Source organism: Lissotriton helveticus, chromosome 7, assembly GCF_964261635.1.
Source record: "Lissotriton helveticus chromosome 7, aLisHel1.1, whole genome shotgun sequence".
Taxonomy (NCBI): Eukaryota; Metazoa; Chordata; class Amphibia; order Caudata; family Salamandridae; genus Lissotriton; species Lissotriton helveticus.
In genome coordinates, this window is record NC_136068.1 from 585,728,654 (window position 1) to 585,749,109 (window position 20,456).

A 20,456-nucleotide genomic window follows, 5' to 3' on the forward strand; every position below is an offset into this window, starting at 1 on the left:
TCGAACCCTTTATCATTCGGAGGGATCTCCTCAGGACACGGACTGGGGGTCGTTGTCGCTTTTGTGGCCCGAGAGGGTCGTGGGTTGTCAGAAAACGCCCATACGTCTTCTTTATTATTGAGAAAACTGGTATAGACGAACGATCTCCCGGTATCCATTTTCTCACCGTGTGTGACACGTGTCACACACGGTGAGAAAATGGATACCGGGAGATAGGGGCCGAATTAACTTCTCCAATTAACAACCGCGCGCGGCGGCTGTCGCCAGAAACCGCCTGCAGACCAGTCGAGATTCACATCTCGTAAAGATTCCTCCAATTCCGAGATAAAAAGAATACCGAAGACCGGATCACAGATCCTGTACCCATTTCGTTCGTCTATACCAGTTTTCTCAATAATAAAGAAGACGTATGGGCGTTTTCTGACAACCCACGACCCTCTCGGGCCACAAAAGCGACAACGACCCCCAGTCCGTATCCTGAGGAGATCCCTCCGAATGATAGAGGGTTCGAAACGCGTTGACTCTCCGCCTAAGACAAAAAATAGAAGGGGCTATATAGGGACAAAATAATGTATTCCTTTTGCACATTCCACCGCGCTCAACCCCTATAAGTAGCACCCTTTACGAATGAACATATAAGTCTTAGGTTGGTGTAGACAAGTAGGCTTGAGCAACAATTAGAATGTCCACTTGTCTGTTTGTATTTCCACCAAGGACTGGTGCCTCATAACCAATTTATTAAGAGGCATTTTATAGTTGTTTATGTGATTTTCTGTGATGTTTGACATACAACTGTTCCATTTATGTTTCACTTTGTAGAATGTATATATGTGTCACTTACTGTGTTCTTTTTGATGACATAAGAATAATCTTTTGCAAAACAATCTTATATAAAGTATAAATTTGTTCAACAAAATTGTTGTCCGACCTAGTAATTCATTAAACTAGGCGGGGTAGCAGTTCAAATAGAACCTGTCTGGCCATTTGTTTTTGTTTATCACATCTATCAACTTAAGCAGGTGCCTGCTGTGAAACTTCTTGTTGTCCAGGACCACACATGGACCGGTGTCTGGACACTTTGATCTGGTGCAAAGTCACCAAAAATGCCACAAAACTTTATTTGCACTGGCAAGTTGCCTACAAATAACTCAAAGTAGTGCTATGTGTTGGTTTGTGCTACTTTGCATCAAGGTGACAGCTCCTGGGTGGTACATGGGTGTTCCCCAGCTACCAAGCACAGTTTTTGATGGAAAGCCCTTTCTACTAACATTTGTAGACAGGGCTTTGCTCCTATAAATATGCCTCTTTGAGGCAGGCGCAAAGTATGAGAAACATTTCTTTTCTCAAAAGTTTTCCCAACTTGCTTGTGCGCTGCAAGGCAGTCAAAGTGTGGCTAAGCACTGTAAAAGAGAGTAGCAGAACCAATCTTAGTAAATAGGGTGCTATCCTGCTCTATAATGCAATGTGGTGCAGTGCAACAAGTTTGGGAAGCTGGCTGTCAGGCAGACACAAGCTGTGGTCGCACATCAGTCCTCTGAGTACTAAATGGAACACTTCCTATCTTGGTCAAAGAGAAATTGGAATTGGAAAAGCAAGTGGATCAGTGTCTCCCACTTTTATACAGTAAAAGGAGACCTGAGATTTTGATTCACTGTCTGCACTTTCAGAACCGGTTTGGGTGGTGCTTCTTTCAAGTGTTCTTTCCAGTCTGTTCTCTAGCTCTAGTTCTAGCTGGTTTATCGGCTCTTTGGTTAGCACAGACTCTATCTCGAACGTTCCTCGACCTGCAGATTAGCCCCTACCTGTACGACATATTTGCGACTTGGGCCTTTCACCGTAACATAACACACTGGAAGAACCTGAGAATCCAAAGTTCTATTCTTTTGTTCCTCTGCTCCCTGTGTAGCTTATCTTTCCTCAGCCTTACAGATTTGGGTGCTGAGAGTCCCCTTAGTGAGGACTTGGCTGCACGTTTGACTCCTTGATTGGAGTCTATTTAGTTCTCGTCAATACTTATTCCACAAGGCGGACCCTGTACCTCCACTTATTGTAACATTCTCCTACCTGTGCGACATATCTTCCCCTTCCTTGTTGCCTTACATGGTTGCTGCCATATCCTTTATGTCTTTTGTCTAGCACCCTGAAGAAAGTGGCTTACATTTACGGCTTCGCCGAAACATGTGTTGGCCCATATTTACTGGTAACAGTGGTGATGGGGTACTAATTCCCCTTATCTCCACAATTGATTTTAATCACCAAGTGCCATGTCTAGCGAATAAACTGTTTTAGGATGCCACATTAGTTTTTAACACACTAATGTCACAAATCAATTTTTAACTAGAAGTGCATCCCTGACTTCAGGTGTCGGCCCACTCTCCATCAAGCGGAGGTTTTGGAGAGTGAAGACTATCCTATGATGAAACATGACCCATTGTGGTGTGTGAGAACAATCTGTTAAATTTTTTTGTATGCCCAACACTTGTACTGAGTACATCACATTTCTCTATAAATTGTAAAATTCTCGGTGAGCTTATTTTGTGAACATACGTTGTGTTGGGACGCCAGCTCACCCTTGAGACCCCAGATCCTCTAGTTTCCTACACGGGTACCTCCTGGGGGAGTGTGTTTATATGGGCCATATTTACTACATGGATTGGAAGCCAAGGCCTACAAATATAGAGGATATTTCAATGTATTACTACCTCTGATGTTCTATGAAGAATTGTTTTCCAAATGATATTGTGAGCGTGTCACTCGACATTGTTCTGTTACCAGCAAATTCTAAGAGACATTGGGTTTATTACCCAGCATGACATTATGTTATGTTTTTAATGTGTTGAGGTGTGTATGTTTGGGTATGGCTGATGTTTAGCAGATCCCCGAGTGGGACTGGTATGCTCAGACGTGAGTCCCGTGCTCTCCCTGCCACTGGAGTCAAGCTATCATGGCTGAAGACCGCTGATAGCCAGAAACCGGTCCTAGGATGCTTGATTCCGGTCCAGGGAAGACATGGCTTGGTAGTTCGGGCTGGACTGTTCCCATGAGGCACAGGGTCAAGGGTGATTTGCATATGGCCATGTCTGAATTGGGGTGGCTTGGTGAGCAAAAAAACGATGGATTTAGGCCCAGATGTCTGTACTGGGGTGAATGTATGACATTGTTCTGCATTCTGTCCAGCAACTGTTGTTTTTACGTTTAGCAGATGTCGGTATGAGTGTGAAATTTTAGCTTGAGTGGAATAATAGTGTGTATATGTAGATTTGTAACTTCGTCTCCCTTTAAATGTAATTGGGAGACCTTTGGCATTCTTGACATGAAATATTTTACGTATAAAGCAAATATCATATGTAAAAATTGGGTTAATAAATAAATCTTAGAGAATGTCTGATTTGTGGTTTTATGTCTTTCAATTAAGCTAGTGGAGTTATCCCCGACCAATAGCGTGAAGCTATACCCGATCAATGTAGTATAGTTGGCATTTTGGTTCCTTTTTGGGGTTTTCCCACCTGGTATTGCCTTCTTTGTTTTTTGTTTCAACAGGGGCCCTCTTTTGTGGAGTAGTTCTCTAGACACAGCCTTTGTGTAGAGTGATGCTTCTCACTGCAGGATAGTCTCTTGTTTGGAGAACCCACAACAGAAGTATTCAGAGTTGTGGAGTTTGTGCACCTTGATATCAACAGCATCACTGAACAGTTATTAGGGGAGAGACAAAAGGCTGGCCTCACCTAAAGAGGTCCCTTTCAGCTTACCAACCCTGACTGCAGTCCCTCCCTTCACTGACACCACCTACCAAATGGTATTGCTACAGAAAGCTTAACCAGCAGCTCCTCTCAGCAAAAGGTCTAATTGAATTTCTTTTTTGATTTCAAGGTATCTTTTGTTATTTTTCTACAACCGTCAAGGGTAAGGAAGGCTTCTCTCATCTGTCACTGCTTCAGTGTCTAGGTCTCCTCCCTCCATCTTCAGGAATGTGAGCAATACACTTCCGCTGTATGGAAAAACCTCACCATCATCTTGTGGACAGAAGGAGGGTAGGGGCTTCAAAAATATAATTCACAGGCCTCCACTACTTATGCGCACAATGCATGTACCACACGGGTCACGTACACCAACATGCGCAACAAACACTTTGGATGGTAATGCTGGATTCAAGGTAATCGCTTAGAAGCAGAACTTTAAACCGGCGTGGGCCTCCACTGCAGTGATACAGATAAAAAGGCCTGACCATGCTGAGAATTAACAAAACATGGTTAGCTGCCACTGCCACTCAACATGCTATGCCAATGGCAGGGACAGCAGACCATTAAAGTAAATGAGGGCACGCTTGGTGTGCCTCTTCAGGTCACAGGACAGGTTCAGGACCTCACTCATGTCAAGAGACAGGCCTGGGCCACTGAACACACAGTAGATTAGTGTGAGGCTAGAGACAAAATCATCACAAGTCAAGGTACCTGATACTTGCATTCTGGGCAGGAAGCAGGTGTGTACTTCAGGAAGGGGATATTCCTGTCTCATCAACCACAAAATCACTGAATTCCAGTGGACGTGTAAATAACCATTTTACATTAAAGATGCGTATGTGAGTGTCTTAGAACTAGAATTGATTTTGTTTATCGGTGAATGCAACACACAGAGTCACTCACAGACTGAAGTCTCAAATTCTTCTATTCTTTCTTTTTTTCCGAGGAAGGTACAACACTGACTCCAAATTACATCAGCAATTCCAGTCTGGACATCTCATTCTGGTGCACGTGTGAAGGAAGTGGGAACCTTCTGGAAGAATGCAACGCTATTCTGCACCTGTTCACCAGCAACATGTGTCTGCGTAAGTAGCGGCAGTCAGAGACGTTTTAAGGTATAGGCAAAGTGGGAAATTGGCCAGTATCCCCGGGGAAGATGATCTCCTCTATCCATGATTTCTTTGTTTCTCCATCTCTGCCTAGACCCTAGCAAGACATATAGCAGCTGTTATTGTGTGATCCCATTACCAAAGGGCATATCATCAAGGGGGCGTTAAAAAATTATCGCCGCTTTTCGGCAGAAAAGCGGCGATAATTCTAACGCCCTATTAGCAAGGACACGCTAACGTGTGAATCCATGCTTCTTCCCCTCAACGCCCAGCTTTGCATCTCTAATGAGATACAAAGTGGGCCTTCCTCCCCAAGGATAATGGGAGGAATGTCGCTAAGCGACATTTCTCCTATTATCAAGCCTCAAGCAAAGCAGCATAGCGACAAGAAAAGTAGTGATAACCTCTGTTATCGCTACTTTCCTTACGCCTGCTTTGAAACTGACTTAGCCATGATATCCTATGGAAGGTGGATATCATGGCTAAATATGTGAGGCCCTATCAGCAAGCTATCGCCAAAAGTTGTGTGATTATCGCTGGATTTCCAGTGATAATCACACAGTTAGACAGTTTGCACTCCGAATATTATCGCTGTGGAGATAAGCGTTGCTGATAGCACACTATATCCGCGATAAAATTCAGAGTTGGGTGGCAATAATTATCCTAGCGCTAAGTGCGCATAGCTATAATTGTCGCCTCCTCTTGATGATATCTTAAAGTTTAACATAGTTTACTGTTTTAGGGCATTACGCTATCTTTAATTAGCTCAAAACGGGTAACACAATGACACTGCCGGAGATACAAGCATAAGTGCCAGAAATGTATGCTTGTTTACAGGCTAGCCAGGCACCTGGTGTAAGTACCCGCAACAAATACCTTTATAAAGGTCGGCAAAAAAATCTGCCAAAATGCAAAAGACGCTAAATCTAGCTGCTGGGAAATTTAATGAGCAGAACAATTCACAGTTAACTTTGTGTCACAAAACTTCATGGTTTCACTTTTCATGGGTGTTTCCTTGATGTGGTTCAAGAACCACTCAGGAACAAAGAACTAATCCTGAAATGTAATGTTTCATGGCATTTTTGTGTGAAATGTGCTTTCCATGTTTCAAGAGAGCACAGATGCGAAATTATGTAAATCCCAGCTGTTTTGCTTCCTCATGCCACAAAACAAAAAATGTTTTGCCGAGGCCTATTCATCAGGAACTGCAGGCAGGGGCGGCTTCTCCGTTTGAGTAGAGGAGCGTCACCCCATAAGCCCCAGAGCTGAAAAATAAAATATTCCTACATTTATGTATTACCATTTCATTTTTCAGCAACCTGTTCTGAACTAAGTGTCAGGATGGGGCGGGCCAGTGCTAGTGAGTGGCAGCAGCAGGGAGCTCTTAACTTTAAAATGTGCATGTCTCTTTGGCCGTCCATCTTGGGACGGCCAACCAGATATGAATGAGCATTTTAAAGTTCTCTAACCGAGCTGTCTCGAACAGCTGGGTTAGAGAAAGCGCAGGCCTCCAGTCCTCTTAGGAACGCTGAGAGAGCCTGCTCTATCCAATCCTGGTGCTGCTCTCATGCTGTGAGAGCTGCGCCAGGATTGGGTAGTGCAGTTTCTTGCTTTTGGAGCTTCGCAGAAGACGCCCGAGGGAGGAGGACGTTGCGCTGCAAGTTAGTACGTCTATTCTATTTATTTATTTATTTTGTGCCCCCTGACTCACCACCCGCAGTGCAAGCCAGCCACCAATGCTGCAGCAATTAACTATGTAGGTCACTCAAACGAAATATTCAGGGCTGGGGAGTAGTAACAGTAACTTGCTATCCGACTAAAGTCTCTTACCAGTAGGACAGAGACACCTAGGTCTCTCACTATGTGTGTGCTGTCTCTGCCAGAGATTGATAAGGTAAAAGCTGTTAAGTAAAATACAATGAAATGAGCGCATTAAAATCCCTGTGAAGCTCCTTCCGTCCCCGGCAGCGCGGGTCGTTAATATTTAATGTTCATAAAAGCATCTTTTCCCTAGGATCCTAAGCAGGAAAACAATAGTGTTGAATGTTTACATCCCTCCTTTTTGAAGTTCACACCCGTTTCACACGCCAGATCCCTGCTCGTAGGCATACAGAGGCACACATCACACAAACTCTTGCCAAACTAAGGCACTAAGACCCCTGGTTACAGGCCCACGGGCGCCCATAAATGCGATCGCGGAACACGCGCCGCAATACTACGGGATGAGATCTGTGTACGGAGTCAGCATGAGGGCACGAAACACGATCACTAGCTTAATGTGCAGTGGCGGCTGACACCTACGGAGAGAGGGGAGGCAGGTGCACCCGAAAGCAAATAAAAAAAAATTACAAATAAAAACAACAGAGCATGCTGTTTGGGCACAAAGCGGGGGGTTTAGCATCTGGGGTCGTATTACAGTAAGTGCCCCGGGGCGCAATGGATGTTTGGGCCCGCACTGCACGCTCCTGGGAAACTTTGGTATTACAGAAGACGGTGCAGGCGCTTGTGCGGCTCCTTCAGTAATACCGATAGCGCTGGCGCACATAAAGCTCCAGCACTACCTTCAGCGGGCATTCCCTCATTTGTAAAGGGGTGGGCCCTGTGCAAATGAGGGAATGCGTATGCCGTCTCTGCCCATGCCATATTATCGATGTGGGGGCAGAGGCAAAGAAGCTCTCGGGGGACGCGCTTACCGTGCGCCACCTAAAAGGTGGTACGCTGTGAGTGCACCCCCTGAAAGAAGCCCTCTGGACGCGGGAAAGGGGGTCCTATGGACCCCCAGACATCCGTTTGCAGGCAGGTGCAGTCACTGACTGCACCCGCCTGCAAGGGGATCTCTAATCCCCTTCAAAAGTGCAGGTGACAATGCACTGTGGAAAACACAGAGCAGCTACAAACAGCTGCTCTGTGTTTTCACATGAATTCACTGGCCCGAAGGCCAGCGCGAGTTCACGAATGCCCTGGGGCAGCGCATTCATCGCAATAGGGCACATTTTCATTGTTTGTGCCCAGTGCACCTTTCAAAATGTGCGCCTGGCGCAAACAATGAAAATGCGTAATATGGACCCTGGCATCCCTACCAATATAGGGAGGTAAAGGAAAAATATGGGCCTGGCATACACTCGAAGCAGGGTACATAATGGCAGTGGGGGGGGGGGGCAGAGAACTCCAGAGCCAGTGGTCACCAATCAAACAGGCAGTGGTAAAGCCAATAGGTTTTGGCAATCGGAAAGCTTTTAGCATTGTCAACGTCTTTTAGCCATTTTGAATAGCAGCACAACTGCAGTTTAGCCTGGCTGATAGTCATGTAAAAAAGTGCTATGACCCAACCTGCGCTGTATTCTGAACTCACATATTTGAAAGTGCTTTCATGCGCAATAATGAAGAAAAATGTGTTGGTGAAATAACATATTTGGGCAAGAGCAGGGTTCTGCTGTTTCCCCATACCATCCACTCATTCCTGGGGGATAGTATCCTTGTTGAGAGCTTTGAAAGGATTCCCAGCCTGACATGCCCCCCGAGCAGGCCCGGCTCCAGGAATTTGTATTTGGGTAGGCCAAGGGTGCTTCCGGGAAGGAGCACTACAGCAGTCACGGCTGGCATGATGGGGGAGGGGTGGGGGACTAGGGGGGTGTCGCGCTGGGGTTTAATTTAATAATATTAATTTTAATTAATCAGCATGGAGAAGGACAGAGTGTGTATGACTGGTTTGGGTGGCCCCACAGCGCCGACCAAATAGTCTTTACCACTCAAGAGTGGGCACACCACTCCTCCCTTGCCCTGCTCGCAGAGCAGCCCCACCCACCTGCAAGCAAACATAAAATGCTAATAACTGAAAGTTATTACCATTTTATGTTTCTGCTTCTCGCACTGCGAAAAAGCAGTGGGGCAACGCTCCTCCGCCCTAGTGTAGGAGCGGCCCCTGCACTGCGGGCCCAATTAGTTTCTTCTGAAGATAGCTTACAAGCCCTAGAATACATCATATCTACTTGCAAACAGTCCCCAAGATACCACAGATTGATTCTGTGTGTATACAGAGCATGTGGAGAGTTATTTGAAAGTAAGAGCAATGTCTGGACCTAACTGCAAACCCGCGAATTCCAGCAGGCCAGGATTCAATACAAGTACTTGAATACCAAGCATATTATAATAGTTCAATATTAAGGAAGTCCCTATTACCACACAAAAGCCTTGACATCATTGTATTAGAAAGGCTAGCTATTTACTTGTTGCAATTTGTACACTTATTTCGCTGCACAAATTTAACTTGATACATTTTACTTTCTTGTCATTTTTTTGCGATGTACTTTCAAAGATACAAATTCTTAAAAAACAGTAATGCATTTGAAAAAACAGAAATTAGTATTTTGTGAAAACTGCCAGCAGTTTTCACACCGACCATTTCAAACTTAGCAGTCCAGTCGTAGAGGTAACCTTCTATTATTCTTTGAAAACTACCTCATAAACTCATCCATACATAGGTTGAACTCCTTTCTCATGTGCTAAAATAGTAAAATCATGGAAGATAAAGCATCAATCTGTAATGTAATACAGGAGAATGAGACACCCATCTAGTTGCTGAATTGCACAATGTGAAACTGGAAATCCTGGGATCAATCCTGGCTTCCATGCTTGACCGAGTTGTGTGATCCTAGCCAAACCTTTATTTCCCTGAGCCTCCTTTATTCATCATCACATAAGAGGGCACCTTCAAATACATGTGTTCTAGATGTGCACTGTACAAAACATATTTTCTGTGAGAACAAGCCAGAGCACTCATACATCATTTGATGTATGAGTGCTCGGGCTTGTTCTCACTTGTAAGGTAGATCCCTAGGGGTCACATATCAGGGGTGTGGATGATTTCCCCCTCCATTGAGCACCATAGCAACTATTTACGAATTAGGAGTACACCGCTAACAGTGAGAACCAACACCACAAGGGGCCCTATCACCCAACACCGAGTTTATTTAAAAACACATTTTCTTTTTGATTATTCTACTATAATAGTGCTTCATCTGCACAAAGAATCTAATCTACAAGTAAGGCACACATAACAACAGACTTGCCTTTTTGTTTACTAAGGGCCAGATGTACAACCTTGTTTTGCAGTCGCAACGGGCAATTTTCCCGTTTGTTACTGCAAAAAAGGGTGTGATGTACAAACGCTATTGTGCAAGACTGTATTAGGAAGGGGCATTCCAAGGGCATCCCTTCCTAATAGCAGGCCGCATTTGTATGTATAATTGTTTTGTAACCGCAATTGCAAAACACTTGAAGTTTACCACCTACTTCAAGTAGGCGGTAAGCCACTCGGAAAGAGGAAGGTGTCACCAGGGGATCCCTTCCTCTTTGTGAATGGATGCAAACATATTTTTTAAGAGCAGGCAGTGGTCCCACTGACCACTGCCTGCTCTTAGAAAATTAAACAAACGTTTAATTTTTCTTTTGAAATGTATCCCATGTAAGGTCCCTTTGATGGGAAGAGGAGGTTTCTGAGGTGGAAGTATAAGGCAAGTAACACTACTCAGCCTTCCTCATTCCCAGTCTTCGGAGAGAATCTCTCTTCATTACTACCTGCAGAGACCCCGGACTCTGCAGCACACTCCTTTCCTGGCCTGATTATCTATTTTCTACCATGCACCTCCTGTGCACCCTAGCTCACAGCTGAATTGGGCTCCAGCCCTCTGTATCAGCCACTATCCGACTCCATTTTCATTATTCCCGATAAAAAATATTAGGAAAATAACCCTCAAACCTAAACCTTTGAATATAACAGTAAAACAAAATTGAGCACATACTTTAAAATATATTCCACAGAGGCCCTAATGACCCGACTGCTAATTAAATAAATCAAAACCGAAAGGCCATGACAGGGCGGGCTTTATCGCTGGTGCAAAAGTCTTTATTGGTGCCCCACCACTGAGCTCTTTCTCCATAGATACCTTTACTACCACCCTCCAACAGTGCCCTTCATCTCTCCATAGCCCCTCCCCTTCATGCCTCCCTCCTCGGATGTCCTCACTGCCATCCTCCAACTGTGCCCCACATCTCTATATAGCCTCTCCCCCTCATGACCTCCTCCTCAAACTCCCTCACTGCCACCCTCCACCAGTGCCCCTCATCTCTCTTTAGCCCCCCTACACCCCATGCCCACCTCCTCGGATTCCATCACTGCCACCCTTCACCAGTGTCCCTCATCGCTCCATAGTCCCACACCCCATTACCCCCTCCTCGGATTCCCTCACTACCACCCTCCAACAGTGCACCTCATCACTCTGTAGCCTCTCCCCCTCATGACCTCCTCCTCAGACTCTCTCATTACTACCCTCCACCAGTGCCCCTCATCTCTCTGTAGCCCCCCCTACACCCCATGACCACCTCCTGGGATTCAGTCATTGCCACCTTCGACCGGTGCTCCTTATCGCTCAATAGTCCCTCCCCCTATGGCCTCCTCCTCGGATACCCTCACTGCCACGCTCCACCAGTGCCCCTCATCTCAATAATAACCCCTCCAACTCATCACCTACTCCTCAGACTCCCTCACTACCACCCTCCACTAGTGCCCCTCATCTCTCTGTATCCCCTCTACACCCCATGACCCCCGCCTCAGATGCCCTCAATGTCACGCTCCACCAGTGCCCCTCATCTCTCCGATAGCCCTCCAACTCATGACCTACTCCACAGACTCCCTCACTACCACCCTCCATCAGTGCCTCTCATATCTATGTAGCCCCTCCCTCATATGAACTTCTTTATTTGTTTAGCGCTACTCATAGTGTAGGGTGCCACAGTACTTTACATCGTGCCCACATTATGCAGAGACAGTGAATCATACAAGTATATAAATCAGCGTGTAGGTAATGTCGCATAAGTCAATGAGGATTACCAGGAGTAGGAATCATATGTCATCCATACTGGCAGGCAGTATGTTTTAAGAGAGTTTGGTCTGGAAAAGCACAATCACAGGATTCAAAGCATACACAAGTGGTGGTGTGGGTGGGGGGCTTTACTGATTAAAAATGTATGTCCGCCCTAACAAACTCTTTATAGCAACATTAGAATAATGAAAGACTGGAGAAATATTAACTGCACAAAAAAAAGAAGGTCTAATTATACCTTTCAGGTTTGTATGTGGCTCTTTGATGACAGTTCATAGGTCACTGTCCTGTTAGGATTATAACTCCTGAACTGCAAGTAACAAAAGGATCTCTGTAACCAAGGCAGTAACCAACTGAGCCATCTACATAAACTACAGTTTGTCTGCATTTAAAAACTACCAACAGACAAAGGATTGCTCAACAGCAGGATCATTAATCACCAGAGTTATCTGGACATTTTTACTATTGTCTTGCATTTGTGTCAAAGAAAAGATATTTCCCCTTCACCATGCCCCTATTCTACCTGCACACTGGTGATAACACAAGTAGAGCCAGACCTGATTGTAGGGCCAACGCCATAACCGGCTATCCTGCATGAGCAAACAACAATGTAAAGAAAGCAAAAACAATAACCAACCCCCAAAACCCACCGCCCCCCACCTCCCCCCGAACTACCCACCCACCACCCTCGTCCCAGGTCCAATACCCCCCCCGTGCCAATACGACGAACCACTGTAGTGTGTCTTAACCCTCTTCCTGTGACAAGCGCAATAACCGTAGATATCGGGGACAAGTCACCTCCCTAAATTCAGTAGCAAGTAGGGACAAAAATGGCTGCCAGAGTTCCGAAAACTTGGAGCCCTCCCCCGCCCTAACCAAAGAAAGCTTTTCCATGCCCAGCACATGCCATAAGCGATGCAACCATCCTTGAAATGTGGGAACATTTGGGGTACACCAATGGGAAATAATGTTCTGTAGTGCCAAACCCAGAGCTATGGCAATTAATCGGCCCCTGTGGGATCGCAATGGGTAGGTGACAGGGTTAGGCAATCCCAGCAGTAAGGGGGAATCGTGGGATTTCCGTATCAATATGTGAATTTACCTCGTCAAGGACTAACTTCCAATACCCCTGGATCTGGGCACAATCCCACAATAAATGGACAAGAGTGCCCCTTTCACCACACCCACACCAACAGGACACCTTCCTCGTGTGGTCAATCTCATGGAGCCTCTCAGGATTGTAGTACCAATATGATACAATTTTAGTGAGGGTATCAGTCAGTCCCATATGGTAAGCAGAGTGTCGCACACGATAGAAAATGCCCTCCCAGTCCTTGCTACTAAGCGTTCGCCCCAGGTCCCTTTCCCAACGCGGCTTCCCCGAGTTGTAGGTGTATGTATATCGATCTAGAAGCATGTGGTACAAATCCGATATGAGCTTTTTATCTGCCGTATGTGTGATCAGCCAGTATTCATATGGTCGTAGGTGTCGATCCGCCCCCTCCCTAATCTGGCCATTGAGCGCCCAATGTCGCGCCTGAAGGTATCTGAGTCATTCCGATTCTGGCAGGCCATACTCCCGTCTAAAGGCTTCAAACGGAACTACCCCCTCGTTCGTATATAAATGGAACAAAATTCTACACCCCGCCTGACGCCACAGCGCAAAGGCCGAAGCGTCCTGCCCAGGCCCAAAATCAGGATTATCCAGCAAAGGCGTAAGTGGAGATGGGAAGGTCGTTAACTCGTGTTTAACATTGGTGAGATCCCACACCTCCAATGGAACTCTCGTAACGTGCGAGGCGTAAAGATTGGGGGGTCGATGTTGCATGCGAAGGAAGGGAATCTCATTGAGCGGCCAACCCGCAACTGCCTGGTCTTGGAAGAGCCAGTGTCTTCCGGATTCCCACCTGCTCCATTCCACGAGGGTTCGCAGCTGGGCAGCCTGATAATATAACAGCAAGTCTGGGACGCCCAGTCCGCCCTTCTCGGGGGGCAACGTTGCTAAACGGAGCTTCATTCTAGGCCCCCTGCCATTCCAAATAAACTGAGCAAGCTCAGATTGGGTCTGGCGAATCCAGCCGTCTGGGGGCCGCAACGGAATAGCACGAAATAGTTAAAGAATCTGCGGGAGGATTGTCATTTTTATTCCAGCCACTTTGCCTAACCAGGACAGAGGAAGGTGTTTCCATCTACTCAGTTCTAAACGGACAGTCTGATGAATCCGAGCATAGTTAATTCTAACCGTGTCCTGCAGTGTGTCCGCTAACTGGATTCCGAGGTATGGGATGGCGTCCGACGCCCAGCGTTGATCTCTTTCACCATTTGCCGCTGTCTGTTTTCTCGGAGAGTGCGACCCAATAACCGCCCGCACCTGTCCCCCCGGTATAATACAAATGCCTCACTCTTAAGGCAGCGTATTCCGCTCGATCTTGGTCCAGCGCAATTAGCTGCTGCCTCAACAAACGCAGTTGTTTCCAAACCCTAGGCGCACCCGTCCTTTGGTGTGTGTTCGAGCTCCTTCGTCTTCTGTGTGAGTCCTCCCTCTTACGCGCCCTCTCCACATTCTCCACCGCCGAGACCGCAATGAACTCGCCGCTTAAGACTGCCTTCAGTGCCGCCCATTGCGTCGCCAAAGAGGTGTCGGTGGTGCTATTATGTAATAAGTAGTCTGCGATGACCCCTTTGATCTTATCCACTACGTGCTTATGGTGTAAGAGCGTGCTGCACAATTTCCAGAAACGCGTGGCTTGCGTCACCGGTGGGAAGGAGAACACTACAGCAGTGGTGCATGATCCGAAAATGCTGCTGCGCCTATTCCTACCTCAGCAGTTAAGGCCTGGAGAGAGGTGGAAGCGAAAAAGTAGTCTAGTCGCTCATAGGTTTTATGTGCATTCGAGTAGTATGAATATTCCCTAGTGCCTGGATGGAAGCTACGCCAGAGGTCTACCAATTCCATTTCGTCCAACCTGGCCAACCCCCCACTAGAAAGAGTCCCTGCCTGAGAGGAGCGCTGACCTGACCTGTCAAGAAGGTTATCAAACACTAGGTTAAGGTCCCCCCCTAACAAAATATGCCGATCGGGTGACGCAGCTGCCTCGCTGAGTGCTAAGTGGAAAAACTTTTCCTGACCCTCATTGGGAGCATAAACAGAGCAAATCGTGAATTCTGACCCCCCCCCCCCAGGGAAAATCTATTGGATAACAACCTCCCCCGAATCTCCGCCCCCTTCTGCAGAACCTTCCCCCTGAACTGCTGGGCCACCAGTATGGCCACCCCCGCTATCTTGGTGGAAGCTGAGGAAAAAAATTTGAAATGGGAAACTACGTGACTTCAGCCTTTGACAATCCTTTTGCAATAAATGCGTCTCCTGAAGAAGACAAATATCAGCCTTTGAATGCTCCAAAAAAGAAAGGACAGTTTTGTGCTTCACTGGGTTGTTAAGCCCTCGGACATTCAATGTAAGAATTCGTAGGTCAGTGGCAGACATAGTTCACGTCAGACTCCACTCACCCATCAGCCAAGAAGCACGCCCTCCCTGCTGCGCGCCCAAACGAGGAGGACTGACAACCCAGCCAAAGTGGCAGCCAACTAGGCCTTCCACAGCTAACAGGGCCATTGCGCCATACTTCACCAAAGGAGACCCATGGACCTGGAACCCCTCCCTCCCCTCCCCTCTACCCCAATCCCAAAAGAACCCCAAAAAGAGAAAAAACAAACCCCCCCCCAAACATTTCAAATAGCAGATTTTGTCCATCATCCGCAGGTGAATGGTAGAATACAGCATCGGGGAACACTAAACAGTACATAGCGGTCCTCCCTCCCGCCGACAGCGAAGGCCAGTTCAGATGCAAAAGCCTAACCATGCGCAAAGTCAGCGTGGAATTCAGCTAGGGTGAGGCGCATCAGGACCATAAGAAACAGTTTCCACTGCAGCGCGTTGGCCGTCCCTAATCACAGCTAACAGGGGGCCTACGGACACGACGCCGTCTGCCCTGTTGTCGCCACCGCGGTTTGCCGTCCTCAGGCTCCGTCGCGGGCACTTCCATCTCGTCGGCCTCCGCCGGTGGATCCAAACCTAACAAGCGGCAGGCTTCCTTTAGGGACCGGAGCTGGTGTAGCTTATTGTCCGTCTTAAAAATCAGGCGAAAAGGATGGCCCCAACTATAAGATATGTTGTGCTGCTGGAGATAGGCCGTGACCGGTCTGAATGTCCTGCGTTTCTGAAGTGTGAGGGCGGATAGATCCTGGTACAATACCGGAGTCTGGCCCCTGAAGGATAAAGGCTGCAGCTGTCTCGCCTTCTGCAAAATTTCTTCTTTGGTCCGGAAGTCCTGTACACACGCAAGAATGTCCGGAGGTGGGGCTGAAGACTATCATGGGGGGCACACTCTATGTACTCTATCTATCCGGATCTCTGAGTCCACAGGGCGCCCCAGGATGTGATTGAACAGTTCGCTGGTGAACCCCAAAAAGTCTTTGGTGGCATCCGACAGTGCAACGCCCCGGATGCAGATGTTATGGCGGCGTGAACGGTTTTCCAGGTCTTCCACGTGCGCCTGCAAGTCCACCTGTTGATCGTGTATCCGCACTATCTCTTGGCGCAAGGCCTCCATCTCATTGTCCTGACTGTCACTCTTAGTCTCCATATCAGCTACACGTTCCCCTATGCCGTCCACATCTCTACGTATTTCTTTAATCTCCTCGGCGAACTCCTTTTGTAAGGTATGAATGTCCTCCCGCAAAGTGGTGAAGAGTGATTCCAAAAAGGCCTTGGTAATGAGCTCCGCACCCTCCGTTTGCTCCGCAACAGCAGGAGTCGCAGTCGTCGCCATCTCTGTATTTTGCTGATTCGCCTGGGCCTTGGCAAACAGGTCCTTGACAGTCCTATCTTTCCGGACCCTCGCCGTGGACATAGCTGCCCCCGGGAACTGCGAGGAACGTGGACCAGGTCCTCTGCCATCCAAAGTCTCTCGTCGGTCCCAGCAGCCCATCGAGGGACTGCAGGTGAGCACCTCCCCTCAGCACCCCTCATCGTTGCTCCCCGGTTAAGCAGGGGCAATAGCGCGTCAGACTCCGGCCAGTGCACTCAAGGGCAGCAGTCCACCCGCCTCAGTGGGTCGCCGCGTCGTCACTCACCAGTTCACTCCAGAACTCGCGGTCCACTGCAATGCCACTCAGCCTTCAGGGGAGGGGGCCATCCCCCGCCATCTCCGACGCTCGCACCCAGACCTCACAGCCTCTCCCGTCAGCGCGAGGGACCCCCTGAGCGCCACCAAATGCTCCGAGTCCGGAACAGGCCACTACCACCGCAATCGCGCCTCCAACTTCAGCCCCTCCAGGCCACAAGTCCAGTCTCGGGGGCTATCCCGCAGCACAATAGGCCAGGCGCCAACCACAGAGCACGGCCAATGTCGATCCCTCTCGTCTAGGTCCTGCGACACTTCTCACCTCAATCGGCCAGCACTGCCCCCGGGGAGGATCTCAGTAGGTGGCTGGGACGAGGCACCCTCACTCGCAACTGCTCATGCTGTCTTACCGGCCTCGAATGCTGTTCCTCCTCTCGTCAGGGCCCACACTGCAGCGGCTCGGCAGCTCAACCTCAAGATGGCGGCTCCCCTCCTACTCCATCAGGCTTGCGTCCAATGTCAGCCAAGCATGCAGGCGGAACAGCGTCAACCAAGCAAGTCCCCTCGCTGCAGTAGGCGATTCAGCGGCCCCTGCCTCCAGCGCGGGTGAAGGGCTCAGGGGAACCCGCACTCCCTTAGTCCCCGCCGCCGCGGTAGTCGCGTCCACACAAAATGGCGGGCGGTCTCAGTTCTCCGCCCGTGCAGAGCCGTCTCTCTCCTTCCGCGGTGGCACCCCTCCGTCGGCAGGCCCCCCATCAGTGCTCCGCTGCCGTCGCCGCCGTGCGCCGACGGTAGCGCTCTATCAGGCGCTCGCCTGCTCCGCCGGGTCACCGGCGCTCCGTCCGCCGCACCTCCCCCACCAGGCACCACAGCCGCTTCAGCTCCGCAGCCGCGACCGTGCACCAGGGGACCCCGGGACAAAGTCTGCCAGCTTCAAGCAGTTCCCCGGACTCACGGGGGTTCAGCCACCGGCAGGGAGAGCCGAATGCTGCGTTAGAGGGCCGGTAGGCCCGTGCTGAAGATCGCTGTCGGCTGGAGCTCCGGGACTATGCGTCCGATCACGCCGCCATCTTGGCCATGCCCCTCTTACTCTACTTTAGCCTTATTATTTTGAAGACTGTGTAGCCCCATCAAAAGGGTCCCTTCACACCCATTTCAACAGAATCACAATTACAACAGGAGTATGTGACCACTTTGTGCTCACTGCCGAGAGGCCAAGGATGGATGACATGTATTCTGAACACGTTTTTGACTGACCGCAGGCACTATGAGAAAAGTGCAGTGCCCTGTAGTCTCCGCTCCAGAGCTCTCAATTGTGGCATAAACACGTAGCGCTGCTGGTGCGACTCCATCCAAAGGACAGGTGCCTGGAATCTTGAGTGATCTGATTTATAAGGCACTGTCTGCCACATTTCACGTTTAATGTTGCCATATTGTTGGAGTGCTTTGACTGAGCACCGGTTACATTATACAAGACGAACGCATCCAGTTTTGGTTTCCACACGCAGATCACAGACTATTCCACTTTTCACCAAGTGATTGGCTGTAATTAAATAAAGCAAATCTGATTAAACGTCATTATGGGCTGAGCATTTGCTACAGCAGAGTGGGCACAAACCACGGTTCTAAAAAGAAAATCCTCGTGAAGATCATAAGCATCTTCTGACAAACGCCACTTCCCACTTTGAGGAAAATGTCCTCACCGAATGTGGGTAAATAACTGCCTCCCGCATTTTAAACAGCAGAGGATCTCTGCTGCAGAGGCGTACTAGAGCCAAATTGGGGGGGGGGGGTGCCCTGAACAACATTTCGGGAGGGGGTAGGGGGGGGCTGATTCTTCCAGCAATATGCAGAGTGGAGCTGCAGGGGCTCTAAGAAGGGGTGAAAAACAACAAAGCCTGGGTAGCATGTAAATGGTCTTTTAAAGACCTGTGAAGTGCTTGGGTGCGGCTGTGTGTGTGCCTGGGAACTGAAGCTGTCTCAGCTGAGAGGGCCAAGATTCATATTTGGGTGAGCCAGGCTCATGTTTGGGTGGGCTTGGCCCACCCGGCCCAGCCGCTAGAAGCGGGCCTGCCTCCAAGGCACCTGGCCCCTGCCAAAAAGGTTTCTTTTAACCACTTTTCAGGCGACATTTGGGCCTTATCCAATGTGGAATATTTGGAGCAAAATGTAGCAAGTTTTTTTGACAAATGGACCTCCAAACAATGGTCCATCAGCCACTAGGCCAGCTTCAGAGGTGGCCAAATCATTACGTTTTGGGTCGATGCGCATGAGAATAGATCTCCGTCATTCTGTGGAAATAGCGCAGTTGGTGTTTCCCAGATGGCAAATTGCCCGTTGCGCCCGACCCACTAGGACATCCGCATCCAGAGGGGAGTTGCATTCTTTGGCATGGAAAGTATCTTTGTCAATGAGCCAGAAATGTCCAGGCGTTTGTGCTGGGAATTACACCGTGCACCGTCTAGGCCTTTCTTATTGTTCGAATCTCTTTATTGTATTTTCACAAACATAGCAACAAGTAAAGCACTGTAACGCGATGCAAATGTATTATACTGTCCTGTTATCAAAAGGAAAAGAAAAAGGAAAACAATCCCCACTCGACATAACATTTCCTGCCCCCACCCAACCCAATACTGATTTTGTGATATATATAGTAGGTTTAATACCACAACCTGCGATTAATTCTAATCGATTGAACATGGTCCGCGACCTCCTGAGGAGGGGTCTAATTTGAAGCTCTGGGGTGTACAATCTCCTTGGGCTCAAAGGTAAGCACTCTAGGGTTTTTAGAGCAAGAAGATCATCTCTTCTTGCTAGGCCCAGGTTTATCTTCATCATCGCTGACCTCCAAGTGGGAGGAATCATAATCTGACTCATGGGGATCGGCGAAAAAGGAGCTGTGTGAAGGCTGTCCCTGAGGGTAGGCGCTATTATCATTGTTAGAAACCCTTTTGCCTCATAATTTCTCAAATGCTTCTGCATGCACCTCAACCTGGGCATTTGCTTTGGCCTTCCCCATTGTGTAGGGGCGTCATTGCTTCCTGCTGCAGGGATCAAAGGCTGCCAGCCCTGTTTGTGCGCATAGTCGTGGAAATGGTGAGTGAAGGGGGCCAAAGTCCGGATTAGGGCCTTATTGACCGACTACTGCACACTGCAGTCATGTGCATCTACCAAAACCAGCTGCAACTGGCCATCATTATCCTCAGGGAAAACCTCCCGATAAGGCTCCCACTGTGCCATTTCTTTGATAGTTTGACTGTTTAATCAGGGGCGACGCTCCTCCGCTATGGCGGAGGAGCGTCGCCCCACTGCATTTAAGCAGTGTGAAGAAGAGAAACATAAAATGATAATAACTTTACATGCCCTGCTGCTTTGGGGGCAGGCGGGACTGCTCTGCTCACAGAGCAGGGAAGGAGTGGTTTGCCCACTCCTAAGTGTGCAATAACAGTTTGGTCGGCCCTCTCGGTCACACAAACCAGTCATGCGCACCTCCATGTTCTCCATGCAGGCTGCATTACAGCTCGCATAGCGAACATGCCCAACCCTCCTGCCCCTGGCTGAGCGCCATGTCACGGCGCTCAGCCCAATCACAACTCTTTG

The 20,456-nt window shown here is 48.5% G+C and overlaps 1 protein-coding gene across 1 annotated transcript in view; it reads left to right on the forward strand.

The window, feature by feature from the left end:
* GFRA3 (GDNF family receptor alpha 3) overlaps positions 1–20,456 on the forward strand; it is a 117,992-nt gene that overhangs the window by 75,165 nt on the left and 22,371 nt on the right. Inside the window, exon 6 of the mRNA XM_078652715.1 lies at positions 4,691–4,825. Coding sequence (XP_078508841.1) covers positions 4,691–4,825 — 135 coding nt within the window. The remainder of the gene's footprint in view (positions 1–4,690; positions 4,826–20,456) is intronic.